At 37.6% G+C, this 19,216-nt stretch overlaps 1 protein-coding gene and 1 non-coding gene across 2 annotated transcripts in view; one reads left to right on the forward strand and one right to left on the reverse strand.

Moving 5' to 3' along the window:
- MSH2 (mutS homolog 2) overlaps positions 1-19,216 on the forward strand; it is a 77,269-nt gene that overhangs the window by 17,451 nt on the left and 40,602 nt on the right. Inside the window, exon 7 of the mRNA XM_043468504.1 lies at positions 6,965-7,164. Coding sequence (XP_043324439.1) covers positions 6,965-7,164 — 200 coding nt within the window. The remainder of the gene's footprint in view (positions 1-6,964; positions 7,165-19,216) is intronic.
- On the reverse strand, positions 11,576-11,682 carry LOC122442725. The gene has a single exon (XR_006269721.1). It is a non-coding gene; the product is annotated as a U6 spliceosomal RNA (small nuclear RNA).

Below are 19,216 nucleotides of genomic sequence, written 5' to 3' on the forward strand. Positions count from 1 at the left end.
CTGGTTGCCTGGCACTTTGCTAAGTATCTCACATTCATTAGCTGAGAGGTAGTGGAGACTGGCTGCTGTCTGGCCTGATTCCAGAGCCCATTCCTTTCTTTGTACTGTATTTCTTGCTTCTATCAGTTGTGTTTAATTTGATCCAAGTTGAATTTTAACATCAGAAATGAAATTACTATTTTGGCTTTTAAGTTATACCTGTGAAATCGCTTTATGTGTGGTAACGCTCATTTTTCCATTCATTAAAACCTGTTTGCGCTGGCAATACTTTATAGCTAGCTAATGGCTTAAGTACTTTAATCTCCAGTGAGAATTGATAGTTACTACCTTTAAGAAGTGAGTTTCTGGGTATTTCTTCCTTTTGTGCTTTACCTAACAGTCAAATTAGGAATTATAACAAGAATGCCGTCCATATTACTATTAAGAATCCTCAGATTTGCACATGGCACTAGGACTGTTACCATTAGTTTTAATTTTTTAGAACTTTTTTTGCTTTTTGTCTTTCCACAGATTTATGTGAAGCCTTAATGAATTATCCTTTTTTGTTGTTGTTGTTGTTAGACTTCTTTAAAGAACATTGAATATATGTTAGCATATGACATAGTTCACTCATGAAGTTGCTGATGATACCATTTGCACATGTTGCATTTGGTATTCTTATTGCTTTTTAGTTTAAAATTATTTTTATATGACATTTAATAGTAGTTTTATTTGAAATATGTCTCCAAGTAAAAGTAGTTCCTATAAATGTAGAAATAGTAGTGGTGCTTATGTGATAGTATATCATGCTTCTTGAGGCAGTGTACTTCCGGGGTTATATTCAGACTTAGACCTACATTTCTTTCCAGGTTATGTTAAGTATCCTTTTGTGCAAGGATGTCTTTAGTTAGTAGTGAGTGTTCTGCGGAAACAGAGGTCTGGAGGTCATACAGTGAGTGCAGTTTATTTAAAACAGCAAAGCTTTGCTCTGGCCTCAGAGGACAAACAGGAGGATTGTCACTCCATTGCTTTCCTACCATTGTTTTCTCTGCTTCCAAATCAAGTTTAGTGAAACCCCTTATTCTGGTTTCTGGACTGATCTGCTAGTCCCTTTGAATTTTGTTTGCCTTCCTATCCAGTCTGACCACAAAGGCAACCCTTTTTCCAGTGCTTTCATGGGGGACATAGAATTTCTTGCCCCATTAGCACTTTGTCAAACTGCCCTCTCTTTCTCTATTAAAACTTGCTGGAGAGGTCACACAATGCAGATTGAATCCGCTGTACTTTTCAAGCCATCTAGCTTTCACTGCTACCTGGTGTTACTTTTGTTACATGACTTATTACAGTGACCAGTGCAGCATTTTGCTTTTCCATTCAGCTTCTCCTACACTTAAACAGATGATCTCCTCCTTGATTCTTACCGTCTCAAAATGTATCTATACAGTGTTCTATTCCCTGGTTCTGTCTCACAAAGAGGAGATAGTACTCTTTCCTTTCCAAAGGTGACATTTCCATTTTGCTTCTGGTTACAGTTTTTTTTTTTTCCTATTCTCTCCTTCAGTTGTCTTCTATTGTGTCCTATATTCTTCTCCTGTCAAGTCTCTGCTGTTGCTGCTCCACCATTCTTTCCCAAGTATTTTCCTCAAAATCCTATCTCTTTAAATCCCAACTGTTCAGAATATTGGAAAAGACCTTGATGCTGGGAAAGATTTAAGGCAAAAGGAGAAGGAGGCAGCAGAGGATGAGATAAGATAGCTTCAATCTCTCAATGGACATGAGTTTGGGCAAACTCTGGGAGATAGTAGAGGTCAAAATGTGGTTCCCCAGCTCCCATGGGAGTTCTCTGCTTTCTTGTATCACGTTTTGTTGCATTTTATATCTCATTTGTTATTCAGCACTAATTGTAAGAATAGACATGTCCTTCTTCACTAGATTGAATGTTCTTTGAAAGCATGTTCCTCTCTTATACGTTTGGCCTTTTTTTTCTTTTTTAATTTTCTCAACCCTACCTCGCAGATTATCTATTTAATGTATCAGATGAGTGGTGCTGTCTGCATTAAACCATGTGAAGAACAGATAAAGAAGAGACTCAAAATCTTGTAGTTCTTTAGGTACCAAATTTATTCTCAGCCATATAAATATACTGTTGTGAAATTCCAGCCAATTATTCTCACAGTGATATCAGAAATGCTGGTTTTAAAGAATGGAAAGAATGGTGAATTTAAAATATCAAAAATTTCACAACTAATTTTATAATTTATTCTTTTGAAATTTTAGAGATGAACTGACCCCACAAATGATCTTATATTCTAGTTAGTTTGAAAATTAATGTATCAAATTGAGACAGCTGAGTAATTTTGAGTAGGATTGACAGGTATACTTTGTTTTGCCAACAGTAACTTTGGTACTTCTGAAATTGTGATTTGAAAATGGCATTGTCATGGAAACAGTAGAGCAATCTTTCTTAAAAAAAACCTCTGTTAGCCAGAACATAAACTAATACTATAATTATTTCTGAAATGGCTTATTGAATAGACTTGTGAAACTAGCAATTTATTAGACTTTTAATGATACCCAGACCAAAGACTGAGGGGACTGTATATCTTGCCTTGTGCTATGTGTTTTAGAAGCTTTTTCATTCTCGCTGTTTTACTTCTTAATACTCTTACTGGAACTTTATGCTCTTTTTTTTATTGCAGTACACTTGATTTATGATGTGTTCATTTCTGTTGTACAGCAAGGTGATTCAGTTTTATATTTCTTTATATTCTTTTCCATTATGGTTTATTATCAGATAGTGAATACAGCTCCCTTTGCTATACAATAGGACCTTGTTTTATTTGTAATAACTTACATCTGCCAGCACCTCTTCCCCAGGCCACCACAAGTCAGTTCTCTGTGTCCATGAGGCTGTGTTTGGTAGATAGGTTCATTTGTGTCGTATTTTAGACTCTACATATAAGTGATATCATATGGTATTTGTCTTTCTCTTTCTGACTGACTTAGTATGTTAATTTCTAGTTGCATCCATGTTGCTTTATTTTGTTCTTTTTTAATGCCTGAGTAGTATTCCATTGTGTGTGTGTGTGTGTGTGTGTGTGTGTGTGTACACAAGTACGCACACACCACATCATCTTTACCCATTCATCTGTTGATGGACCTTTAGGTTGCTTCCATGTCTTGGCTATTGAGAATAGTGCTGCTGTGAAAACAAGGGCGCGTGGGTCTTTTTGAATTATTTAGTTCTGTCTGGTTATGTGCTCAGGAATGGGATTGCTGAATCATGTGGTAATTCTATTTTTTATTTTCTGGGGAACCTACAGACTGTTTTCCAAGTGGCTGCACCAACTTGTATCCCCACCAACGGTGTAGAAGGGTTCCCTTTTCTCTCCAGCATTTGTTTGTAGACTTTAGTGACGGACATTCTGACTGGTGTGTGAGGTAGTACCTCACTGTAGTTTTGATTTGCATTTCTCTAATAATTAGTGATATTGAGCATCTTTTCATGTCCCTGTTGGCCATCTGTCTATTTGTCTTCTTTGGAGAAATGTATACTTCGGTCTTCTGCTCATTTTTCGATTGGGTTGTTTGGTTTTTTTGTTATTTAGTTGTATATGGGCTGTTTGTAAATTTTGAAAATTAAGCACTTGTTGGTCACATTGTTGGCAAAGTTTTCACCCAGTCTGTGGTTGTCTTTTCATTTTGTTTATGGTTTCCTTTGCCACGCAAAAGTCTGTAAGATTGATTAAGTCCCATTCGTTTGTTTTTGTTTTTGTTGCCTTGGGAGACTGACCTAAGAAAACATTGGAGGATTTATGTCAGAGAATGTTATTACTTACAGTCTCCTGTAGGAGTTTAATGGTTCATGTCATGTATTTGAGTCTTTAAGCTATTTTGAGTTTATTTTTGTGTATGGTGTGACAGTGTGTTCTAATTTTATTGATTTACATGCAGCTGTCCAACTTTCCCAGCACCATTTGCTTAGGAGACTTCTTTTTCCCATTGTATATTCTTGCTTCCTTTGTCGAAGATTAATTTACCGGAGGTGTGTGGGTTTATTTCTGGGCTCTCTCTTCTGTGGGGTTTTATGCTCTTGAGCAGAGTTGATTACTGAAGATTCTGTGATCAGGTTTAGAGGAAACAGTGATAAGATATTTCATGGAACAGGAAAGAATCATAGGGAGAGTCTTGATCAGAAATATCTTCTCTATATAGGACTTCCCTGGTAATCTAGGGGTTAAAACTCCATGCTTCCACTTCAGGGGATGCGGATTGGGGATCCCTAGTTGGGGAAGTAAGATCCCACATGCTGTTTGGTGTGGCAAAAAAAATTTAAAAAAAGGAAATATCTTCTCCAAGAGTATTCTTATTATTTACGGAGAGTAGCCTAAGGATACACAAGTTTCAGAGAGAGAAGAGAAAAAGAAACATGAGGTAGGTCATCCAGCATCAGGTTACTTTCATCCTTTTTCTGACCCCCTTAAACTTCTCTTCCTGCTTTATCATGAGAATTCAGAAATTTCTTGTGACTTTTATGACTCAGACTTTTTTTCAAACAGTTTGCCTGCAGAAGAATCACCTGAGAAACTCATTCATTGCAGTGTCACAGGTGGGCCCCACCTTGGGCCCACCTCCAAGTGATTTTGATGTGTGTGATCTTGGACCAAACTTGGAGAAGCCCAGCCAGAGCCAGAGAACTAGCTGGAATAGGCTCAAGTTTGCCTTATTGGACTGTGTGATCTGGTTGCATCCCTTACTCAGTTTAGTTTGTTTTAGTTGTTAAAATCTAGAGTACAAACAAGCCAGAGAAATCTTTTCTGGAGCAGTAAGTGCCCGAATTATTCTGTTTGTACATATAGGCTGTGACTGGTTCACAATACAAGTTTGGTAGCAATCATGTTCCCACTAATTTGGCATTTGCTCCAGCGAATATATCTACTACCAACTCCCTCGCCACTATCTTGACATTCTGTAGAGTTTGTTGTTTTTTCTCTTTATTTTCATCTTTTAAAAGCTGATTTTTTTTTTTTTTTTCCACTTCAAAATCTTTTAATCCTGTGACTCCTGATAGCTAGGGGCTATCCCCCTCCCCCGCCCTGCCTCCTCTGGGAAGTTTAGCAGTGTCTGGAGACGTTTCTGAATTGCTAGTCTGGGAAAAGGGTAGTGGGTAAAATTCAGGGATGCTATTAAACTGCACAGAATAACAACACCTCACAACAGAGGGGTTATCCAGCTTAAATGTCAACATCACCAAGGTTGTGAAGTCTTGCTTTAATATCTGTAGTCATTATATGGCTACTCCAGAAGCAGTGTATTTTTTCCTTTATATGACATGCTCGGTGAACATGATGATGATGCAGGAATTGTAAATGCTGATGGAGAGATCAGAAAAAAGAAATTTAGAAAACTCATTTGGTTCCTTTTGCTGTTTCTGTGTAATTTGAGGATTAAAGGAAAATAGTTGTTCCTCTGATAGTGTTCTAAACCTAGGATCATTGGCTGTGCCCACGGCCTACCTTTTGAAGTTTACCTTTCAGCTGTTATTAATACTTCAATACTATCTACAATATAGTTTTTCAAACTGCATATTGTGACCCACTGGTAGGTTGCGAAATTAGTATAGCAGGTGATAACCAGCATTTTTGAAAGGTTAAATACAAAATAAAAGAGTGCACCATATCTAGCGAGAGTAGGTTTTGTCTTGTGAAACCTATTTTAATTATATGTTGTCAGGGAGGAAAATTCCTTTTTCCTAATTCTTCCTAATTAATTATTCTCTTTCCTAGTTTCCTGCTCTCCTAATTTGGCTGTGACCCTATGAATTAGACTGACAAAAGACCGATTAATAAGAAAACAAACAGAAGTTTATGCTTACATGTGGGAGCACTCAGGGATGAGTAACTCTAGGGTTAGCTAGGCTCAAGTTTATATAGCATCTTAGCAAAGGAACAATTAATTTTCAAAGAAGTGACAAGACAAAGGAAAAGGACTTTGAGTTTCTAGGGCTACAAACTGGGAAGGTAAATGTGTGGGAAGCTAATGATCAATAAAAGATAGTTGGTAGGGTTACATAGGTTCCTCTGGTGCCATCTCCAGGGTGGTAAGGGTCTAAACTTGAGTTTAATTGTTGTCCTTCCTGGTAAAGAAGAAGTGTAGGGGAGGGGCACCTATGTAAATTCATGTCCTGCTTTTGGGCATATAAGGACAGGCAAAGAGCGTTCTTTCTTTTTGCTTCTTCTCAGTTGTTCTTAACTTAAAATAGTCCTTAAAGACCAAAGTAGTCCTTACAGACACTAGCATGGCATGTTTTGAGGTAGCGTATTTTGCCCACTATAGCATCTGTACATGGGTGTTCTGGGTCATGATGTAAAAGTATATTTCTTGCTGGGAAAAAAGTGGAAAGCCACTAACTCCAATTAATTATAGAAGCAATATTAGCTGCATGTTTTATAGTTCTGGAAACTAAGATTTAATTTATTGATTTTGGGAAGCAGTAAACTTGGTTCAGTTTTTAATTAGAAAATTTTGGCTTTGTACTGTCATGGTAATTTTAGAGTGCATTTTGAATTTATAAGATTTTCTGATAAAATAAATACTGGTTTTGGCAGCATTCTTGAATTGTAATTTTGTTTCATTAAAGATCATTGTTTACATATGCAGTAATGTGTCAATATCAATGGAGTCCCAATAATGAGATTTGGATATTAACTGATTAGAAGCTGCTTACATCACAGTGTTATGGAACTTTTCCATCATCTACAAAAAGCTAACATTTCAGAATAAATTCAAACTTCTTACATAGAGTTTTTGAGTTGAGATATACACCTAGTTGACAAATTTTAATTTCATATTAAATATTAATTCTGAAGATTAAAATATTAAAGATTAATGCAAATGTAATTTATTAGAATTAAATAAAAAAGTATATTAAGTAATAGAAAACTAAACCAAAATATTAAAAGATTAATTCTAATATTTATTTTAGATTAAATTTGGTAGAAGCTTTTGTAGAAGATGCAGAATTGAGGCAGAGTTTACAAGAAGATTTACTTCGTCGATTTCCAGATCTTAACCGACTTGCCAAGAAATTTCAAAGACAAGCAGCAAATTTACAAGATTGTTACCGACTCTATCAGGGTGTAAATCAACTCCCTAATGTTATTCAGGCTTTGGAAAAATATGAAGGTAAAAAATTATTTTGTTTCTGTTTTCCTTCACTCCAGATGTGCTGTCCTTTCTAAAGTTGGTTCTGGTAACTCATCTTTAAGTTTTTCTAGTAACAGGTTTGTATTGCCCTATGGCTACATTGCAGAAGCCAGAAGTTGTGAGACAGTTTATAATTTTTTTTTTTTAGTTTAGAATTTTTGTTTTTTAGAAATGAATATTAGGATTACAAGGTTTATTAATAGGTCTCTTGCACTAACAGGGGTGGCTCAACAGGATTTGATTGATGAAGATGATTAACAAGACCCAAAATGACAGTGCTTATGAATGTTTGGTTTGTTACAGGGAAAGGATGCAGTCTGGCAGCCACACTAGAGTAATGATAATGTGTCAGAGCCAAAAGCTGTCAGAGCAGTGGGGCCAGGGAGCTTAGGTTCTGGTATTTATGGAAAGGTCCTTGATGAGGTAGGTGCACCTTCTCAGATCAGGGACCGCTAATATAAAGGAGAACACCCTGAAACCAGGGAGCTTTAAACAGTTTTGTTGGGCTTTTTAATATTTTGCTGGTTGTGTGGACGGTTTCTTGTTTTGTAACTAGCTTCCACAGCAGAGCCCTCTTGGGGCCTCACTGAGACCAGGTACAAATCATCAATCACAATGCTACTAAGCTGAATGAACCACCTTGAATCTCCTTGGACTAGTGATTACAAAATAACACAATTAGTATGTTTCATGCCTCGACCAGGAGGCTGCCACGTAGAACTTTAAGAAAACACCTTTAAGAAAACACCGCAGGCTAATTCCAGGCCTGCTGGAATGAACCTTTTCAGTACACCTATGAAAGAAAGTTAGGACAGAAGGTCTTGGTGGTAACAGTTGAAGTCAGAGGGAAGTTACTAGAATAAAGTAAGCAGACTCATATAATAGTTAATATATTAGTGGATAAAATCAGATTGCTCTTATGAGCATAGTTTTTAATTTTAAGTGAACATAAGTTTCTACAGTGAATAGTAAGTACAAAGGTATATGTCTAATATAAAAAGCATTTTAAGTTTCAGAGTTAAAAATCAATATCTTTTAGAACTATTAAAAACAAAACTTGCAATATTATGTAAAAACCTTGTTGAACTTTTTTGGAGGTAGACTTAGAACAATGATGACTGGTACAAAATAAGTATAGATTTAACTTGAATTTTGTGATAACCTTTCCTCTTATTTATCTAGCAGAATGTTAAAGAAGAGCTAACTGCTTGTCTTTTCAGAGTACCACTGTATATGAAGTAATCCTGTTCTAGTCAGGGCTTCTCATTAGACCAGTGAGGCTTAAATGCTCTTGTATTTAGTGCCACCAAAGTGGAATTAGAGGAGATGGGTCTTTTCTGTTTCACATTTCTTATTGTGGTTTAATTTCCCTTCTTGTACCTCTATTTCTTCACCCTATAAATGAATATCTTCTACTGTTTTGATTTCCTGATTGCGTCTCCTCTGGCTTTATTTCTGCAGGATCAGCTGGAAGTGCCAGGGAATTGACCAGTGTTAGGAATGTAATCGGGGTATGATCATGGAGATAGGCTGTCTAAACAATTCACTCTTACCACTTAATATCAGATGTTTTAAACATTCCTCTCATCTCTTCCTTCATAAGGTAAAAAAGGCGTCCTGTCCCTGCGTCCTCTTCTTATGCCTGTATTCAGTGAAGTTTCTGAAAGCCTACATTTTCTTCTTGCATTGACTCCACTGGCTTCAGCCCTACCCATAGTATTGAAATGGCATTTGCTGAAACTTTCTTGTTGCTAAATTCAGTGAACATGGTCTAGTCTTACCTAACCAGGTTTCACTGGTGTGTGTGATGGTCTTTTTTTCCTCCTAGTTTTATTTAGATATAATTGACACATACCATTGTATAAGTTTAGGATTACAACACGATGATTTGATATGTATATATACTGTGTAAATCACCACAATAAGTTTAGTTAACATGTCACCTCACCTCATGTAGTTATTTTTTTTCTTGCGATGAGAACTTTTAAGATGTAATCTCTTAGCAACTTTCATATATACAGTACAGTTTTGCTTTGTTTTTTTTTTTTAACTACAATCACCATGCTATACATTACATTGCCAGGACTTTTAAATCTTACAACTTGAAATTTGTACCTTTTGACTACCTTCACCCATTTCCTCCCCCAGCTGCCTCTGGCAGCCATGACGTCTGTTCTGTTTTTGAGTTTGGTCTTATTAGATTTCACATATAAGTGACATCATACAGCATTTAACTTTCCTGTCTCTTCTTACTTGACATATGCTCTCAAGTTCCGTCCACGTTGCTGCAGATGGCAGGATATCTTTCTTTATGGTTGAATGTTACTCCCTTGTATGTATGTATCAAATTTTCTTTATCCATTCCTTCATTGGTGGACACTTAGGTTGTTACCACGTCTTGGCTACTGTAAATAATGCTTCAGTGAACGGGAGGGCAGATGTTTCTTAAAGATAATGATTTTGTTTTCTTTAAATATATACCTAGAACTGGAATTGCTGAAGCCTTCTATTTTTTTTGCCTTCCCCTTAAGTTTATCCACCCCCCAACCCAGTTCTATTTTTGACTCTCTTTTCACTCAGTACCTGAAACTTTAAAGCTGGGATTCTTGAATGCATTCTTGAAAGTATCTTGATATTTCATGCAAAATTTTGTGTATATGTATTTTGAGGGGGAGGGAGGATCTGTAATTTTCATCAGATATTTGAAAGCATATGTAACCTCCTCCCCCCCAAAAAAGTGCAAATAATGTGATTTGCACATTATTTGGGGACTCTTTCTCATTCCTTGGTATATGCACAGAAGTTTTAAATTGGACTTGAAAGTGGCTCTCTTTATCAATGTTCCTGCATATGTGCGGCTTAATGTCCTTGAGCAACTGAACAACAACAATAAAATGTACTTGAGGGTTTTCAACAAGGCAGTTATAAGATCATAACATTATGAAAATTTAATGCTTCATATTGTCAGTTTGTTAATTGATGTCCAGTTAAAATATTTGTAATCACCCAGCATAGAAAGTATTAGAGGAGGAAGATGGTTCCAAGTTTTGTGATGCTAAGAGCTATGCTTTTCTTTTTCTGTAATATGGAATGTTGGAGAACTGAGGCATATCCTAGTCACTGAGAGACTAACTGACCTGTCTTGAGTTTATTTTAATTGAAGTATAGTTGATTTACAATATTGTGTTAGTTTCAGATGTACAACATAGTGATTCAATATTTTTATAGATTATAGTCCATTTAAATTTATTGTAAAATATTGGCTATATGCTTATGCTGTATAAATTATCCTTATAGCTCACTTATTTTACCCATTGTAGTTTGTGCCTCTTAATTTCCTATCATTCAATTGCCTCTCCTCCTTCTTTCTCCTGGTGGTTGAGCGACTGAACAACAGCATATAGAGAACAATGTTCTCTCTATCTGTGAGTCTGTTTCTGTTTTGTTATATTCGTTCTATTTTTTAGATGCGACATGTGAGTAATAACATGCAGTAGTTGGCTTTCTCTAACTTCTTTTTGTTGTTGTTGTTAAATATTTGTTTATTTGGCTGCATCAAGTCTTGGTTGCAGTATATGGGATCTTTGCTATGTCACGAGGGGTCTTTTGATGCGGTGCATGGACTCTCCAGTTGTGGCATGGGGGCTCCAAAGTGTGTGGGCTCAGTAGTTGCATCATGCGGGCTAGGTTGCTCTGTGGCATGTGGGTCCTTAGTTCTCTGATCATACTGTTTTTCACAGTGGCTACACCAGTTTGCATTCCCACAGTACAAGGGTTCCCTTTTCTCTACAGCCTCGCCAACAATTTCTTACTTGTGGTCTTTTTTTTTTTTTTTTTTTAATTTGTGGTCTTTTTGATAATAGCTATTCTGACAGGTGTGAGGTGATGTCTCATTGTGGTTTTGATCTGCATTTTTCTGATGATTAGCAGTGTTGAGCATCTTTTCATGTGCCTCTCTTTTGAGTTTTTAAAAAAACACAGTAGAATGCCTTTTCACAGAGTTCAGTATAGCTTGTTAGCGTACTGATTTCACGGAGAAAGCCAAAACAGGCTAATTTATGAGGAAAACTCAAATGCGCTCTTTAAAAGTAAAGTCATTAAAAGTTTTAAAAAGATATATTTGTATATTACTAGAAATTGAGTATGTTCTGCCATCATGTGATGTCTTAATTTTGACTAACTCTAGGTTTAATGTTATTTTAATGTTATTCCTGGAAAAAATGAAAATAAACTCAGAGACAGCAGAGGGCAGCAACAGTTTAGAAAGTAGATTTGCATTGAGTGATGAAAGCTCTACTCTAAATTATCTTTCTCCTCTTTAAAAAAGAAGAGGCTATTTTAAAAGTATACTTGGCCTCCGTTATTCCTCGTGTCTTTTTTTTTTTTTTTTTTAAATATGGAATGCTTCACGAATTTGCGTGTCATCCTTGCGCAGGGGCCATGCTAATCTACTCTGTATCGTTCCAATTTTAGTATATGTGCTGCCGAAGCGAGCACTTCCTCGTGTCTTTTAAAATTAAAAAGTTGAGGCACACATTTACAACATGGATGGATCCAGAGATTATCATACTAAATAAAGTCAGAAGAGAAAGACAAATACCTTATGATATCATTTATGTATGGAATCTAAAGTACGACACAAATGATCATGGGTATGAAACAGAAATAGACTCGTAGACAACAGACTTGTGGTTGCCAGGAGGGAAGAGAAGGGAGGGTGAGGGAAGGATCGGGCACTTGGGGTTAGCAGATGCAAAGTATTATATATTGAGTAGATAAAAAACAAGATCCTACTGTACAGTACACGGAAGTATATCCAATGTCTTGTGGTAAACCATAATGCAAAGGAATGTGAAAAAATATGTATAATTGAGTCATTTGGTTGTACAACAGAAATTAGCACAACACTGTAAATCAATTATACTTGAATAAAATTTTTTAAAAAGCTGAGGCACAACCTAAAACAATGGTATTCTGCATTTGGAACAAATTGCTGACAGTGCTTAAAACAACTGTAAGTATCAAATTACTTTGTTGATGAATTTTATTTTAACAGCTATCATACTGAGGTGTGTAACCCTTCCCCTGTCCACGTCCAAATTACAAACCTTACATGTGCTATTTTCCTTTCCCTGGTCTGTACATCCTCCTCAGTGAACCCGTAGTAATCTTTTTTTAGCATGTCTGATCGTGTCATTTCTTTCCTTTTGGTTCTGAACACGTTAATTTGCTTCCTGTAGCCTTTCAGAAGTAGCCCCATTCCTATGCCTGGCCGGCTGCTGTTGCTCAGTCAGGCTCCCTCATTCTCCCTCACATCACTGCTCTGCTCACTAGATTGTTTCTCCAGACTGCTCTACTTACATATGCTTTTTACTGCACGTAAGTTTTTACTTTGTCTTGAACGCACTTTACTACCTTATCTACGTGATGGACCCCACTAATATTTAAGATTGAGCTCAAACCTCACTCTTTCTATGAAGCTTCTTCTGCCCTCCTCATTTTTCTGGTTTCCATAGCACCTTCTGCTTATCTCCATTGCTTTTTAACCCTAAATGACCGTAGTTCAGTTCAGTTGCTCAGTCGTGTCCAACTCATTGAGACCCCATGCACTGCAGCATACCAGGCCTCCCTGTCCATCACCAACTCCCAGAGTTTACTCAAACTCATGTCTGTCGAGTCGGTGATGCCATCAAATCATCTCATCCTCTCTTGTCTGTTTCTCCTCCAGCCTTCAATCTTTCCCAGCATCAGGGTCTTTTCAAATGAATCAGCTCTTTGCATCAGGTGGCCAAAGTATTGTAGTTTCAGCTTCAGCATCAGTCCTTCCAATGAATATTCAGGACTGATTTCCTTTAGGATGGACTGCTTGGATCTTGTTGTTCACGGGACTCTTCAAGAGTCTTCTCCAACACCACAGTTCAAAAGCATCAATTCTTTGGCCCTCAGCTTTCTTTGTAGTCCAATTTTCACATCCATACATGACTACTGGAAAAACCATAGCGTTGACTAGATGGACCTTTGTTGGAAAAGTAATGTCTTTGCTTTTTAATATGCTGTCTAGGTTGGTCATAACTTTTCTTCCAAGGAACAAGCGTCTTTTAATTTCATGGCTGCAGTCACCATCTGCAGTGATTTTGGAGCCCAAGAAAATAAAGTCTCACTGTTTCCGTTTTTTCCCCATCTATTTGTGATGAAGTGATGGGACTGGATTCCATGATCTTAGTTCTCTGAATGTTGAGTTTTAAGCCAACTTTTTCACTCTCCTCTTTCACCTTCATCAAGAGGCTCTTTAGTTCCTCTTCGCTTTCTGCCACAAGGGTGGTGTCATCTGCGTATCTGAATTTATTGATATTTCTCCCAGCAATCTTAATTCCAGCTTGTGTTTCATTCAGCCCAGCATTTCTCATGATGTACTCTGCATATAAGTTAAATAAGCAGGGTGATGATATATAGCCTTGACATAATCCTTTCCCAATTTGGAACCAGTCTTTTGTTCCATGTCCAGTTCTAACTGTTGCTTCTTGACCTGCATACAGATTTCTCACGAGGCATAGTAAGTTAGTTTAATAATAATCCCTCCTTTTAACCTGATTGCTTAGCTTCCTTCTAAATGGGAGATAAAAATATGAAAGCAATTTATTTGGCATTTCTGAAAAGGAACCTGGTTTACTAATGTAGCACTTTTTTTAAACCTTAGCTTTAAATAAAGCTGTAGTTTAAGATCTGATTGGTTTTTGTGTTTTGGAGATACTTTCTTTAAATTTGGTTTTTGTCAGTTTATAAAAGCAAGGTAAACTCTTTGTAGTAATTATTCTACCATCCAGAGGTAATCATTATTAATATTTTGGTATATGTTGTTTCATTCTTTAAACAAAATTATAGAAGGTTAGTTCTGTTTAACACTTGCTTTGACAGTGAAGACTTGCTGCTGCTGCTAAGTCCCTTCAGTCGTGTCCGACTCTGTGCGACCCCATAGACGGCAGCCCACCAGGCTCCGCCGTCCCTGGGATTCTCCAGGCAAGAATACTGGAGTGGGCTGCCATTTCTTTCTCCAGTGCGTGAAAGTGAAGTTGGTCAGTCGTGTCTGACTCCTAGCGACCCCATGGACTGTAGCCTACCAGGCTCCTCTGTCCATGGGATTTTCCAGGCAAGAATACTGGAATGGGGTGCCATTGCCTTCTCCGATGGGAAACACTAGGTGAATGCAAAAAATTGCACCCAGCTGAACTGAGCAATGTAGGAATACACAAAATGTACACACACACACTCCCACCCCTCACACATCTGCTGTGATCTCAGTTTACTGTGTGTGTTGTGAGCCACACTTATTTGTGTCTGGTGTTACAACTGCACTCCCTTTAGATGACTCACCATTTCACTCATGAGCTGCTGCCTTTTGGAAGTCCATCTCAACAAGCAAACTTTGTCTTTTGTGAGGTAAAATGCATTATTTATTGTAGTATTTATATAGTTCCTATCTACTTAATTTAACATTGTATAAAATTATACAATTGTTCCTATTATTAAGAAAAAAAATCTTTAATGAATTTTTTCTTTATTTTTTTCTGGAAGTATAGTTGACTTATCCAGTTAGTGTCACAGAAAATCGCTTGGTGTGGGGGGACCCTCCACACAGTTGGTGACCAGAAATGAACTATTGTGTATAAAGGAGACAGAGGAGGAAGACTCACAGATGGGAAGGAAAGCAGGGGGGATACGGAGTTTTCCTTTACAGTCGTAACCTCTTAAGATTATTTTTTCCTTCCTCTCACACATCAATTCCTATAGCAATTTTCTCATCTTTTATTAGAGTATAATTTAAATGTCTTCTTTCCTGTCTTCCCATTGCTACTTAGATCATGACCTTGAGTATCTTCAGTCTTATCTTCAATAATAAAAGCTTTCACATTCCTGAGTTTATGTTCATATTATCTCTGCATTTCTATTCTTTCATTCAAATGACCTTGCCCCCAAATCTCACTAAACATTTCTGAACCAAATAACACTAACCAATCACCAAAATACACTAACTAATCACCATAATAAAAAGCAAACAACTTTGGTGAGGATGCAGAGAAATTTTCTTGTAGACCTTGTGACCAAAACCATAAATCAGTAAAGCCTTCCTGGAAAAATAACCTGTCAATGTATAATTATTTGCCATCCAAATGCAGACAAGAGGGCAAAAGTCTAGAAGGATAAAAAAAATTGAACAGGTTGTTCTTCTAGAGTTAAGTTGGAAGTTGACATTTTTACATTATTACTTTTATTATTAAAAGAAATAAACACAGAGCCTAGAGCAGTAGTAGTTTCAGGAATTTACTAATGGAAAAACAAAACCCCAGGGAGGCAGAAACACCAGAGAGGTACTCAGACCTTTAAGTCTATGCATAGTAATTTCCTAGAACTTTAAAATAGATGTTAGCTAAATATAATTTATACATTATAAAGATTTTAAAATAATAAAAATTATCATATCAAACAGTAAAGGTTAACTTATAGCAACTCACAGTTGGTACTATTTTTACTATTGTAAAATTGGTACTATTTTTTTAATTAAGTGTACAATTAGTACATTTTTATCCCACCAGTATATTGTTGCACTTCTTCATACAGCCAGTTTTGTTATAATTTGACATATGCATCCCTACACAAAACTTTAATAAAAACCAGTTTACAAGATAAAAGAGGTCGAGATACAACACTCTGAAACTTCATTAGTGATACTCTGGTCACCAAATGTGTGGAGGTTTCCCCCCTCCCACACCAAGCAACTTTCTGTGACACTGACTGACTACAATTAATTACAATTTAACTCAATACTGACACACTATCCCCTAGAGGTAGCATCAGATCCCACAGGTTAAGGGCTCAATCCCACAAGACGGGTGCCTCCAACCTCTCCACCCAGCCTAAAACCCAGGTATCACCTGTGCTTCTGACCAACTGGTCCCGATGACCACCCCTCCCTTGGGGGTTAATTTGCTTGAGCAGCTCACAGAACTCAGGGGAACACTTGGTTATACTTACTGATAAAGGATGCGGATGAACAGCCAAATGAAGAGCTATGACAAGTCTGGGAGGGTCCTAAACATAGGGACTTGTCCTTTGAGGTGGGAGCATGTCATTCTGGTATAGATGTGTTTGCCCACCTGAAAGTTCTCTGACCCCTTCCCCCCACTACGGGGATCTGGGAGGCCTCCTCATGCAGCCATGATCAATTATTAACTCCATTTCCAGCCACTCTCCCCTCCTTGGATGACAGGAGTGGGGGTAGAGCTAAACATTCCAAACTCCTAATCATGGCTTGGTCTTTCTGGTGAGCAGCCCACCTCAGGTCACCTTAATAGAATATGAGATGCTCCTGTTGCTCTTCTCACTAGGAAATTACAAGGTTTAGGAACTCTACCAGGAACCAGGGGCAGAGACCAGCATATATTTTCTGTTACCTCACAGAGACTAGCACAATGTAAAATGATACTCATAACTAGTCAGTGAAATCAAAAGAGAAAGTTGGCTTAGAAAAGAAAATTACTATTTTGTCAAAATGACAGTAGTGATAAAGGGAAACAAGGTATGTTGTCAGAGAAAGTGTTACTTGCAAATAAAGGAATGGGGACAGGTGGCTGTGATTAGCAAAGGGGATGACATGACCAGAGAATCTGAAAAGAGAGGGCAAGGGTGATGAGGGAGGATAAGAGGTCAAAAATGTCTTGTGATAAACCACAGTGGGAAAGAATATGAGGAAAAGTATATGTATGTATGACTGAATCACTTTGCTGTTTGGCAGAAATTAACACAGCTTTGTATATCAACTATTCTTCATAAAATAAATTTTAAAAAAACTAATAGGGTGACTGCTGGCAGTGAAGGAATAACAGAGATGCCCTTGTGTTGAAGGCTGTTACTCAGAGTGATTGAATTATTTTGTTTACTATGATTCACTGCACTTCAACTCTTGGTTTCTTTACTAATTTGGTAATATTTTGACTCCAACCTCATATTTGTGTGAATACTGTAAACTTTAATTAGCAGCATCTTGCCAACCTTTTTTCCACTTGCATGAATTTTTAAATCCATTTCATAAATATATTTAAAGGGTGAGATAAAGTTTAATTGTACTTAATAAAACTTCTAGACTGGAATTAAAAACACAAGAAAGTTATGTTAAATTAGTCATGGGAAGGTGGACATAGAATAAATTTTTAAATCTTTGTTAGTTGAAACTCATGTCTCTTTACTACCACATACCAAAATATTTACTGAAACAAGAATGCTAATACTTACTTCATTATTATTTTTTTAATTTATTAAATTTTTTTTTTTGGCTGATCTTTGTTTCTGTTACACGGGCTCTCTCAAGCTGCTGCAAGTGGGGGCTACTCTGCATTGCCGTGCAATGGGCTTCTCATGCAGTGGCTTCTCTTGTTGCTGAGCACAGGCTCTAGGTGTGGAGGCTTCAGTAGTTGTAGCATGTGGGCTCAGTAGTTACGGCACACGGACCCAGTTGCCACATAGCATGTGGATCTTCCAGGAACAGGGATTGAACCCACGTTCCCTGTGTTGGCAGGTAGATTCGTATCCACTGGGCCACCAGGGAAGTCCCTAATACTAACTTTATAATTAATTTAGACTTTAGGTTGGTTTTTCTGGTCTTAAACTATTTTGGAAAGACTGAGCAGATATATGACCAGTGGCAGGCCTTGGACCTGAGTTAGTGTCAGGACACGTGTAAAGAAGCACCTCATGTTATCCAGAACTTTCCTATAGTTCATTTTGATTTTAGTGGTACTCATTTAACTTGATTAGAGCATCTTAGTGTCTTTTTCTTAATTATTTTGCCAGCCATTTCCAGTTATTTCTTGGTTACATTAAATAAAATGTAAATGATTTGAGAAAGATGTTTACCAATAATTTTGGTGCAACTGCAGCCAATTTACCCAGCAGCCTCAACTTTGCCACACACTGATCTAGGAACGTCTTCTTGTGGTGGGAAGTTGGGGGCCTGTGGTGTGGTTGGCATCTGCCTGTGGTGGACAAGACCAGCCAATGCAAGCATAGGTGCTTAAAGGGGCCTGGCAGGTTACGGGTAAATGGTGCAGAATGGTGGGCTGATGAGCTGATAAGCTGGGGGAGTCGTGGTCTGACTGACGTGACCACTGATGGTCACTGAATGGGAACTCTGACAGGATTTCCCATAAGGGCCTGTGTTGCAGTGTCTACTGTGACTTCTCTCTAAATGCGTCTTTGGTGTTCTCTCTGTAAAATGGCCCCAGTCATCTGCCCAGTAGCCTCAGCCTTGGGACTCAGCCTTGACTCTTGCCCCTCTCTTGTTGCATTCACTCAGTTACCAAGTCCTGTTGGTATCGCATCGTATGTGTTCTTCACCTCAGACACTTTTCCATCCCACTGAGGCCAGCTGCCTAGTCCAGGCTATAATCCTTTCTCATCTGAACTACTGTCAGCCTCCTAATGCTTTTGCTGTCTTTTGTCTTAGCGCTCTCTAATCCATTATCTGCTTCAGCCAGCTGTCTTGCTTAATATGTAAATATATTTTTATGTAAAAATATAAATGTCGTTAGCCCTTCAGGGGTTTTTCACTGCCTTTAGGATTAGAGTATGAGCTGGTTTGAAAGGCTCCTCATAGGTGGTTGCCTCTGCCTATCTCTGTCTTTCCTTTCTCTGCTAGTACTCATTGCCAGTGTTTCTTACACTTTTTGACTATGACTCAAAGTAAGATTGGAGAAGGAAATGGCAACCCACTCCAGTATTCTTGCTTGGGAAACCCCATGGAGGAGCCTGGTGGGCTACAGTTCATGGGGTTGCAGAGTTGGACACGACTAAGCCCCTAACACTTCCACTTTTCACGGTAAGATATACATTTTCATTTGACTCAGTGCACTCCTGTGGGTGTGTCTATGCACTGTTAAGAAACAAAATTCAACTGAGTAAATTTTAAAGATCTTACTGGCCTTATTCAACAATTCAGAAACTGGGCAGGAGATAGAAAAGACCTCTATCTGTACAAAAT

This window comes from Cervus canadensis, chromosome 5 (assembly GCF_019320065.1).
Source record: "Cervus canadensis isolate Bull #8, Minnesota chromosome 5, ASM1932006v1, whole genome shotgun sequence".
Lineage (NCBI taxonomy): Eukaryota > Metazoa > Chordata > Mammalia > Artiodactyla > Cervidae > Cervus > Cervus canadensis.